This window comes from Nothobranchius furzeri, chromosome 14 (genome assembly GCF_043380555.1).
Source record: "Nothobranchius furzeri strain GRZ-AD chromosome 14, NfurGRZ-RIMD1, whole genome shotgun sequence".
In the NCBI taxonomy this organism is placed as follows: domain Eukaryota; kingdom Metazoa; phylum Chordata; class Actinopteri; order Cyprinodontiformes; family Nothobranchiidae; genus Nothobranchius; species Nothobranchius furzeri.
Window position 1 is genome coordinate 26,641,630 of NC_091754.1, and position 12,271 is coordinate 26,653,900.

General features: G+C 39.8%; 1 protein-coding gene across 4 annotated transcripts in view; it reads left to right on the forward strand.

Annotated features, from left to right (window-relative positions):
• Positions 1 to 12,271, forward strand: part of LOC107389776 (phospholipid-transporting ATPase IH) — a 48,954-nt gene that overhangs the window by 17,330 nt on the left and 19,353 nt on the right. For all 4 annotated transcript variants that reach the window (XM_015966124.3, XM_015966125.3, XM_015966126.3 and 1 more), the window contains exons 2-5: positions 4,819 to 4,941; positions 5,160 to 5,249; positions 8,067 to 8,147; positions 8,640 to 8,747. In XM_015966124.3, coding sequence (XP_015821610.1) covers positions 4,819 to 4,941; positions 5,160 to 5,249; positions 8,067 to 8,147; positions 8,640 to 8,747 — 402 coding nt within the window. The remainder of the gene's footprint in view (positions 1 to 4,818; positions 4,942 to 5,159; positions 5,250 to 8,066; positions 8,148 to 8,639; positions 8,748 to 12,271) is intronic.

Genomic DNA, 12,271 nt, shown 5'->3' on the forward strand with positions numbered 1-12,271 from the left:
GCTAAACTTAGTGGCAATTTAAGAAGAAGTACAGGATCCATCATACAAAGTTGTTTATTATTATAATTTTTTTACAACAAAAAAAACATATGTTAACAAAAACAGGCTAACTAGTTCAGCTTTTCATTTTTTTACTGCCAAATATTAATATGCTGGCATTTAAAACTGTAATTTTCTCCCACTTCATCTGCTGTTACTACAAGTACAAAAATCTATACAAGACTACAAGTTTCCTTGAAATTTGGGGAAAACAAGGACGCATTATAAGTATCATTGAAATTTGGAGAGCCTTGTCACTTTGCTAGGATGTAATTCATTTACATTGCATACTCTGCTGGACGTGGTTCCTGGATTTAGACACAGCCATTATGTGCATGCTGTGAGCCATGTTTCTTGTTAGTGACACATACGAGCCTAGCATGGAAAGTCCCTGGTTGTATACAAACAATAAGGTCAACACGCTGTTTAAACTCTCTGTTCCATTTCAATTACAGCTAGGGCTGCACAATTTATTGTAAATGTGAGCAAAAGTTAACATGGAGTCAAAATTCACTAGAAGGGATCGACTAAAATCCAGCAATCATAAAAATATAAGAAATTTGTCAATTCACAAAAAATATTAAAATGTCATACATTCTATGTTAACATGATAATTTGATTAATATGAAGGGCAGGGAAGGAGATCTGATTTGCAGGTTAATTAGGGATCCCTTTATGGCAGGACAGTGGAGGAAGTAAAAGACATGATGGTTTAATCAGGCCAGTTAATGGTGTGTACCGTTTTATTACAGCTTTGTAATAAAAGGGAGCTACATCATGGAAATATCATGACACTGATGGGGTTTACAGTGAGAATATGTCTTTACACTGTGGCTAAGTGCTGCGGAGGGATGCATTAGCAAAGGCATTTACACTGGAAGAAGACCACTCTAAAATTAGAAATACTCTCGACTTTTTATAGCACTATTTCCAGGTTTATAAATAGCATGCCTGCTGCGGTTATTTTGATGAAAATCCAGATTTCAGAGTGAAAACTAAACTGCTGAGGAGAGCACACAGAGCGCCATGAGAAAGCTGCAGCAAAGGGATGTTTTGCTGTTATTCAATACGCCGCGTCATTGTCAGTGATTGATAATGATGTGAAAACAGCTCATTTGTTAATAAAGACAAAGCCTCCATGTCTGGTGACCAGCGGGAGAGCCAATTTGTCTGATGCAGCAGCAGCATGAAGAGAGAACAGAGAGGTGAGGGTTGATACAGATGAGTGGGGATTAATGATCAGATAACTGCAAACCTCAATGCAATTGCTTTGTTTTTCTCCATCCCTGTCCTGCAGTCCCACTCTGTCATGTTGAGATTTGATGCCAAGACGGCACATTTGCATCACTCTGTTGGATGCACAAAGCTGTGCACTACACTGCCTGGCCAAAATTAAAGTTGCCACCCAAAAATAAGGTCACACACTCTTAATATTCTGTTGGACCGCCTTTAGCTTTGATTACGGCATGATTTTGCCGTGGCATTGTTTCGATAAGCGATGTTACAAGACTTATTTTCATCCAGTGTTGCATTAATGTCTCAAGCTCTTACTTTGATGATGGTAGAGTCTGACTGCTGCACAAAGACTTCTCCAGCACATCCCAAAGATTCTCAGTGGGGTTAAGGTCTGGACTCTGTGGTGGCCAATCCATGTGTGAAAATGATATCTCATGCTCCCCGAACCACTCTTTGTCAGGGAAGAAATATCTATTGATGGAATAACCTGGTCAGCTGACCTCACTCATGGAGCACATCCTGTTGCTGAACCTAGACCTGATCAACTGCAGCAACCCCAGATCAAAGCACTGCCCCCACAGGCTTGTACAGCAGGCACTAGGCATGGTGGGTGCAGCACTTCATCTGCCTCTCTTCTTAACCTGATGCACCCATCACTCTGGAACAAGATCCATATGGACTCATCAGACCACATGACCTTCTTCCATTGCTCCAGAGTTCAATATTTATGCCCCCTAGCAAATTGAAGACTTTTCCCCCCAGTTTTTCTCACTGCTTAGTGGTTTTCTTACAGCTACACAGCTTTTCACTTCCAATCCTATGAGTTCCCTTTGCATTGTGTGTGTGGAAATGCTCTTACGTTCACTATTAAACATAGCCCTGAGTTCTACTGTTGTCTTTCTTTGATTTTATTTCACCAAATGTTTTGATGAACGCTGATCCAATCATTCAGGATTTTTTTTCCTGGCCACATTTCTACCTTGAATACGATGGGTCCCCACTATCCTTCCAGTTTTTAATAATGCATTGGGACAGTTTTTAATCAAATTTTAGTCATTTCTGCTATCTTCTTAGATGGTTTCTCTGATTGATACATTCCAATGATCTGACCCTTCTCCAACAGACTGACATCTTCTCTATGACCACCAGATGTGTCTTTCCACATGGTTGTTTAAGAAATGAGAAGCACCTCATTGGACCAGTTGGGGTTAAATACCTTGTTACCAGCTGAACTATTTGCTTAGTTTAATCTATGTGTTGATCTTTTTGTATATTCTCTCCAAATGTCATTTTTGAATTAATTCTTTAAAAAAATGTCCTTGATCGTCAATAGCCACTCTCTTAAATTTACAAAGTTTATTTAAAGAACTTTTCTGATTATGTAAAGCCTAAAATGTCCAGAGATCACATTTTCAAGCTGCAGTGGCAATTCTTTAAAACAAGCTAGCTTTTACACACCAACATGGTCATGGAACTCTCACCCCTCCGGTCGGTAGTCATCCCTAGGCCACATCCGCCTGATACCAGAACCCACATTGTCAGAGTAAATGAAGGAGCGCTAAACAGCTTTGGAAGAAAATGTCTTCTTGTTGTCTGTGACTTCAAATGGTGTTTTTCTCTTTGGGGCTATAGTAATTTGTCCTAAAGCTGAAGTGGTAGATTCAAGAGTCAAGATAATTTATTGTCATTGAACAGGCGTACAATGAAATTGACTTTGTGCTCACTAAAGACATCTCACGTAAGAGGTAGTAAAATACGAGTAAAATAAAATTGCAAGGCAAAAATAGATCTCTCTCTCTCTCTCTCTCTCTCTCTCTCTCTCCTCTCTCTCTCTCTCTCTCTCTCTCTCCCTCTCTCTCTCTCTCTCACTCTCTCACTCACTCACTCACTCACTCACACATACACACACAAACAGCCAGTTTAAGGTGCAAAAGTGACTGGTAATAGGACAAGTCTGAGCTACAAACTGAAATATAAAGTGAACATTATATAAATTTACACACACACGCATATATATATATATATATATATATATATATATATATGTATGTTTGTATGTGTAAATTTATATAATGTTCACTTTATATTTCAGTGTGTGTGTGTGTGTGTAAAGGAATGTAAGAAAATATTGATAAGCCAGTATAACGGTTATTTTTCCTGCGATATTACATCAATATTCAAAAGTCGTGTATCTAATTTTTGAAAGGATTTACATTCAATTATTTGTGTACTTTCTTTTTTTTTGTACAATTCAAATGCCGACCGCTAGTTGGCAGCAGTGTGCATTGGGCTTTGTGTTCACCATTGAAATGTAAATCCCTCTATTATGGTTCAGATACCTCATGTTAAACATGTTACGTATCAGTTTGGACTGTATTGAATATTCCTACTATAAATTCAGTAAAAAAAAACTAATAACGTCTGGCTGAATGTATCGCAATATATATACATTGTCGTCTCCCCTGTATCGTGATGTGTCGTATCGCCATCCCTAATATATATATATATACTCCGGTTCTTCCCCTTTTTTACCTTATTTGCATTGGACTGTGTTTGGTTCTCTGGTTTTGTCCGTTAAAGCTCTTTAGTTGGTGTCCATTGCTCTTTTCGTTTGATGACGTCTCTGGGTCATGTTGCCTCCACTAATGCTTTGGAGGGGACTTTAGTCTGTAGTAGGGGTATTTGTTTAGTCATGTGACAGTCATTGTAATCATCTCAGAAGCATATATATGTGTGGTTGTGTGTACATAATAACATAAATTCAGCTTTCATAATTTTCATTCTATTCAAAATCTGCTGACTTTAGAAGCATTAATGTCAGTTTATCAGTATCGGCAAATATCAGTTATCGGCCATAACATTGAGGTTAATATTGGATATCGGTATTGGCCCAAAATTTTCATATCTTGCATCACTAATATTATTTGTATTTGCAGCAATAATCCTCAGTATAAACTCGCTTTTCTTTTAAGAGTTGCTTGGATCTAAAATAGATAGAAATCCCCTTAGGCATTGGATTAGGCTGTGTGTGTGTGTGTGTGTGTGTGTGTGTGTGTGTGTGTGTGTGTGTGTGTGTGTGTGTGTGTGTGTGTGTGTGTGTGTGTGTGTGTGTGTGTGTGTGTGTGTTTAATTATAAAACCAAACCATTTAGTTTTCTATGTATTGTATTTTATACAAAAACCAATTTAAAAATCCAGATTTTTTTTCTACAGTAAATAAACGTAAATTTTGTAAATTTCTTGTATTTTTCTTGTCAAATGACCCAGAGGGGATATTTTTTAAGCAAGCTAATTGGTTATGAATGTTTGGCTAAATATGAAGGGGTTCAGCTTTGGTGTTGATACTATAGAGAATATAAAAGTACTTATCCTACTTTTATTTATACTGCAAATGAAAAGTAGAAAATGCTGTACTAAAGCTTGAATAAGCTCAATAATACCAGATTAAAGTAGTAAGGAAATCACTGTTGGGTAATCGAATATAACCCAACTTTCTTGTTCTGTTTTACGTTATTTATAACTTTCTGTTATGTTTTTTTGTCAGTGTGTGGGGGAGGAGAACTGGGAAGACAGTCGGACGGTGTACATCGGGCATAAAGAACCCCCTCCGGGAGCTGAAGCCTACATCCCCCAGCGTTACCCCGACAACCACATAGTCTCCTCCAAGGTGAGAGGGCCTCAGACATACTTTGTCATTGTTCTATTCTTCTGGTCCACATGCAGACAACCATGTAATCTCCTATGTCACGTCTTTGAGGAAGATGCAATTCATTAGTCTTGTGTTTGTCAAGCTCTGAGTCACAGAGAGGTGGACGTTTGTGTTGTGTCTTTGTTTTTGGTTTTAATGTGTCTTGATAATAATTTCCTGCCGTTCTATCCCAACAGTACACCTTTTGGAACTTCATCCCCAAGAATCTGTTTGAGCAGTTCAGAAGGATCGCTAACTTCTATTTCTTGGTCATATTTTTAGTCCAAGTAAGTATTTTTATTTATTTGTTTACATTCTGAAACTGATAGGTTGTAAAGACCTCCCAGTTTTTACATCTAAAATAAGACAACATTTTCAAGAAATACACCGTTAGACTCCGATTCTTCCACGTTCTTGCCCTTTTTTTTTACCTTATTCGTGTCGGAATGTGCAGCTCTTTGTCCAAAGAATTGCTTGGACCAAATTCATAAACAGATTGCTCATCTATTGCAGGTACAAAATTGGGTTTTGCCCCTCAGTCTCTATCACAACAATCTATTTGCAGTTTGCTCCAATTTTGGACATGCATTGAAAGAAAATCCTACTCATGTTTTATGTAAACATTTATGTACAGCAGTGTCTGAATTAAGTATTTAAACATCTCCTTAGAACTAGTCGTGGTGTCGATTTTTCAAATGATATATTTGATATATTGTCAGGAATCGATCCATCTTTGGTATGTTCTTACTGTGTTGCTTTTCTAACTGCATTGTTGGTTCTTTTTTAAAACACAGAAAAGGTTTCTTTTTTACATTGCTGCTGACAGTTTTGTTCGCTTCTGCGAACTTCCTCAGAGCTGATGCTGATGGTGGCGTCACTTCCTACTTCGTTTATCTCTCCCCTCTCCGATGATGCAGTCCCATGTCGTCACATCCCTGTTCACAAAGACACCAACCCAAAAAACCATAGACATAGTAGTTAACAGAATCAGACAGGACAAAACTTTACACAAAAGAACAAACCTCACAGCAGATGACATAGCACAACTGATAGGACTGGTAGCTAACTCCACTTACTTTACATGCGATGACACAATATACAAACAACTGGAAGTCTTCGCCATGGGTAACCCGTTTTCAGCCACCCTGTGCGAGTTTTTCATGGAAGACCTAGAACTAAAAGCTATAGCCACTGCCCCCCCAAACTGCGAAATAAAACTATGGAAACGCGACGTAGACGACATACTGGAAATCATACCAAAAGCACTAACAGAAACACTAACACAACACTTGAATAACATTGACGACACAGGCAACACAAAGTTCACATATGAGTCAGATACAGAAGGCAGTATAGCATTTATGGACATGAAAATAACCAGGCAGACCGACGGGACCCTAAACATAAACACATATAGGAAACCAACACACACAGATCAATATCTATTATGGACATCAGAACACCCCACCATACACAAAATGTCAGTAATCAGAACATTATATCACCGAGCAAACATGGTAACAGAAGAAGGAGACCGTAAACAAGAGGACAAACACATACAACACGCTTTAAAGACCTGTGGTTACCCGACATGGGCAATAAACAAAGGAAAACAACAAACAACAACTGAAAGAAAAGAACAACCTAAGCAAAGAACCAGAAACCCAGAAAGACAAGAACCACAACCTGTGACAACCCTACTATACATCAAAGGCATAACAGAAAAATTAAGAGCAACAATGAAGAAACACAACTTAAACACACCAACAAAACCATACACAACAGTAAGAAACAGACTAGTACACCCAAAAGACAAAATATCAGCTGGACTTAAATGTGGAGTTGCTTATGAAATCCCATGCAAACTCTGCAGTGAAACATACATAGGAGAAACCGGACGCCAACTCAACACACGAACAATAGAACGTAGAAAGGAGTGTGAGAAAGAAACAAGTCAAAAACACACAAGAGCAGCAAAACAAGAAGCAGAAAGCACAATAAAGAAGTCAGCTGTAACAGATCACTGCACAAGAGAAAACCATATAATGGACTGGGACAACACAAGGATCATAAACACCGAACAACAGAAATACAAAAGATGGATAAAAGAAGCTATCGAGATAAGGAGACGTGGATGCGGGACCATGAACAGAGACAATGGGGTCTACACATTGGATCGTGCATGGGACTGCATCATCGGAGAGGGGAGAGCGGGCAGCAGAGGGCGACAACGTCCTCTGCTGCCCGCGGATAAACGGAGTAGGAAGTGACGCCACCATCAGCGTCAGCTCTGAGGAAGTTTGCAGCCGCGAACGAAACTGTCAGCAACAAGATAAAAAAGAAACCTTTTCTGTGTTTTAAAAAAGAACCAACAATGCAGTTAGGAATCGATCCAGTTTTAAGAAGCTATTTTTTTTACACATTAAGGCCTAAAACTTGAAAACTAACTTTCTCTGGTATTTTTGCTCCTGCTTTATTTGCAGCAGAAACCACCACGAGAAAACACTAATCAAATGCAAAAGAAGCACATAGCCAGGTTTCCCCCCTAGCATATAATTAGCATTGATGCTAAGATGAGCCACGTGACAGGTGATGTGCCAAAAATCTACCAAAAAATGCTTTGGATCGATGCACAAATTTCCAAACCTGCTTTTGAGATAAAATGTTAATAAACATAGCTTGTTGTAGTGTTTCATTAAGCATATGTATCAGAAGGGTTATTCCGCTGATAAAACACCATGAAAAGTGGCCATACGCTCAAAAACTTTGAGCCTTAATAGCGTTGTTGCATTTTTTTAAACTGCTAGAATAAATTTGAATAGAATTCCACAGTTTTGTGTGTTTATCAGATGCATAAACATTTCTAAATGCTCTTCATAGGTCTAATTGGGTGTGGCAGAGCCCGTCGCTTTCCTTTCTGACACTTATTTGCACGTTTGTTGATCACTAACAGAAAATATTTTTCCTTCTAAGTTTATTATATAAGCTGCAACCAAATCTGCATTTTGAGCTTTGCCTCCTTCTCCATCTCTCCCTCTCCCCCTTCCCTTATTTCTATTGTCCCCTCCTCATCCTCCCCCAATCTGCATCCTCCTCCCCCACAGCTTATCATCGACACCCCCACCAGCCCAATCACCAGCGGCTTGCCCCTCTTCTTTGTTATCACTGTCACCGCCATAAAACAGGTAGGACACACAAACACACTCGGGTCTCTGGACAGATCAACTTGTGACCTGAAATAAACACACACACACTCACAACCAATTGGCTGCTCAGCTCTCTATTTGTGCACATTCCTCTTGCGGTGAGAGGACATGCTATTGAATATGTCTGGTGATGTGAGAAATATTATAATGAACGCTGTCCTCTGTTAATCACTTGAGCCCCAGGGAGATGCATCTCCCACCACAGAGCGATCGGGTGCTCTCAGTGATAGATGAAGCTGTTTTAGCTGAGGAATCCTGAGGTTTGCAGGGACATAAATCTAAAACTAGAAATATAGGAAATGGGTCAGTAAGCAAAGAGAGGTCAATGCTAATTATTTACACTAAATGGCCATCACCTCCTCCTGTGCCTCGAGATCTTGTGCTTTGCTTCAATACGCCACACAGCGGTCGATATTCTCTTCTTTTCCCATGCAAACTTATTTTCCGTCTCTCTGTTTTGCCATGACTCAGGGCTACGAGGACTGGCTCAGACACAAAGCCGACTGCTCCATAAACGAGTGTCCGGTGGATGTGGTGCAGCAGGGGAAGGTGGTGCGGACGCAGAGTCACAAACTACGGGTAAGAATGGCCTCATTAGGCCAGCGCTGCACCTGAGGCCACAAAGCAGCACTGCTGCACTGTTCACGTTTTCTCTGTCACTCTCACTCCCCCTTCTCCCTTCCCCTCTGCAGTACTCTCTAACTTTGGTCTCCCTTGTTGTTCCGACCAATTAAGTGTGCTGAAACTCCAGTAGACTGCTCTCTGGTGGATCACGCAAGAGTCCAGTGATGTGTTTCATGAGTTATGATGTTTCTGTCATCATTCTCTAATGTTCTCCTTGTCCTGCTGATGTAAGAGCAGGCCACTGTTTGGCATCTAAACAAACATTAACCCTCCCGTGCTGTGCAGACAAATCCTCAACTATGCTGTAAACGCAAGGCTGATTGTAGGTGATGCTTTGCATGCAAAGAATTGAGGGTTTTATGAAGATTTGCCCTTTTTAAATGTAAACAACTAAAGTAGCTGCTCTACCTCTGCTCTAACTATTGTGCTTCAATTAATTGGTCAAATGTGTCACAACAACAATATAATGGGAAAAAAAGAAAAGCTAGTGAATTAAATCAATGCAAAAGTTGTTCTGTGAGGTTAAAAAAGCAGTATTTATAGAGCACTTCGGGGACAGTCCCTTATGAGAACCAGCCGCCTGATAACCTGATTAAAAATCAGTTTATATATATATATATATATATATATATATATATATATATATATATATATATGTATATATATACATACAGTGGGGCAAAAAAGTATTTAGTCAGCCACCGATTGTGCAAGTTCTCCCACTTAAAATGATGACAGAGGTCAGTAAATTTCATCATAGATAGAATGTGAAAATAAAGTCCATGAATTCACATGGCAGGATTTTTAAAGAATTTATTTGTAAATCAGGGTGGAAAATAAGTATTTGGTCAATAACAAAAATTCAACTCAGTACTTTGTAACATAACCTTTGTTGGCAATAACAGAGGTCAAACGATTACTATAGGTCTTTACCAGGTTTGCACACACAGTAGCTGGTATTTTGGCCCATTCCTCCATGCAGATATTCTCAAGAGCAGTGATGTTTTGGGGCTGTCGCCGAGCAACACGGACTTTCAACTCCCTCCACCGATTTTCTATGGGGTTGAGGTCTGGAGACTTGCTAGGCCACTCCAGGACTTTCAAATGCTTCTTACGGAGCTTTGTTGCCCGAGCGGTGTGTTTGGGATCATTGTCGTGTTAGAAGACCCAGCCACGTTTCATCTTCAAAGCTCTCACTGATGGAAGGAGGTTTTGGCTCAGAATCTCACGATACATTGCCCCATTCATTCTGTCCTTAACACAGACCAGTCGTCCTGTCCCCTTAGCAGAAAAACAGCCCCAAAGTATGATGTTCCCACCCCCATGCTTCACAGTAGGTATGGTGTTCTTGGGATGCAACTCAGTATTCTTCTTCCTCCAAACACGACGAGTTGAGTTTATACCAAAAAGTTTTACTTTGGTTTCATCTGACCACATGACATTCTCCCAATCCTCTGCTGTATCATCCATGTGCTCTCTGGCAAACTTCAGACGGGCCTGGACATGCACTGGCTTCAGCAGCGGAACACATCTGGCACTGCAGGATTTCATTCCCTGCCGTTGTAGTGTGTTGCTGATGGCGACCTTTGTTACTGTGGTCCCAGCTCTCTGCAGGTCATTCACCAGGTCCCCCAGTGTGGTTTTGGGATTCTTGCTCACCGTTCTCATGATCATTTTGACCCCATGGGATGAGATCTTGCGTGGAGCCCCAGATCGAGGGAGATTATCAGTGGTCTTGTATGTCTTCCATTTTCTGATAATTGCTCCCACAGTTGATTTTTTCACACCAAGCTGCTTGCCTATTGTAGATTCACTCTTCCCAGTCTGGTGCAGGTCTACAATTCTTTTCCTGGTGTCCTTTGAAAGCTCTTTGGTCTTGGCCATAGTGGAGTTTGGATTCTGAGGCTGTGGACAGGTGTCTTTTATACAGATAATGTGTTCAAACAGGTGCCATTAATACAGGTAACGAGTGGAGGACAGAAAAGCTTCTTAAAGAAGACGTTACAGGTCTGTGAGAGCCAGAGATTTTCCTTGTTTGAAGTGACCAAATACTTATTTTCCACCCTGATTTACAAATAAATTCTTTAAAAATCCTGCCATTTGAATTCATGGATTTTTTTTCACATTCTGTCTCTCACAGTTGAAGTGTACCTATGATGTAAATTACTGACCTCTGTCATCATTTTAAGTGGGAGAACTTGCACAATCGGTGGCTGACTAAATACTTTTTTGCCCCACTGTATATATATACAATATATACAAATACAGTTTAAAGGTGCAATATATATATGTATATATATATATATATATATATATATATATATATATATATATATATATATATATACAGATACAAATACAGTTTCAAGGTGCAACATGTAGGGAATGAAGTAACAGTGGCATCTTGTGGTAAAATATGGGTACTGCAGTCTTTTCTACGCCTATAGTCACTATCTCACTGTCGTTCCGTAAGTTATGGCGGTTGCCAGTTATGGATCAATACCAAAAGATTCTAGATGACAGATGAGTAGTGAAAAATTTCCTCCCATCCCAGCAGGGAGTGGAGAGCTGCAGACTCAGCTGTGCTTGGGAACAATTTGGTGGTTTAACCCTCCAATCCAACCTCTTTAAAGCTGAACCACTTTGCATTTTTCCATTATCCAAAAAGAAATATTTCTTTTTACCAATCCAGACCAAGAGCTGATACCAGTACAGGTTTCATTATTAGGCTTTAAGGTGTGTTTACTTTCTGTAATCTGTACCCTAATTGTTGAGGCTAAACTGAAGTCATCTGGAGCAACAAAAGCTATATTTCACCTTTAGAACGTGATTACAGCTTTATTTTTGCACAACAAATCTTTTAGATGAGCTATAATCCTGGAATTAGCGACCACCGAAAAGCTAAGGGCTATAAACGATTTCTAGTCAAATAAAACAAGCAGAACTCGCTGAAGGTAAGACTTGTCAGAGACTTGTTGATTATTTTCAGTTACATTTATATTGGTAACAGTGATGAACGCCGATATTCAGAGGAAAACTACGAACCACCAGCACATAGAGTGGTTGTCTGTCTGATCATTTAGGGAAACCTATGTCCGTGCTGTGTAATGTGACTGATCTAGCTCATCACCTCAGGTGCGGATCTATCGATCCAGTCCACTATATTTTAGTCTTGTAACACAATTTTGTCAGCAGGTACATAATGAGTGGTGAAACATCTCGTTTCTGCTGTGTCTGCTGCTCATTTGTGAGAGGCTGTGTGGGATGTTGAGGGTCAGCTCAAAGTATACAGCTTCACTAGAGCTGCCAAGCTTTAAAGAACGGAGAGCTGCATAGTTTGTGTTACCATTTTCTGTCCGAGAAACAACCTGAATGGGATATTTCCCTCTCATCTCGGTGTCCTTGCCGAGGTTTTTCAACCTTCTCGTTTTGTCTTTGTTTGACGGCGTGTTCTGTCCCAAGGTTTTCCTCTTCCTCAG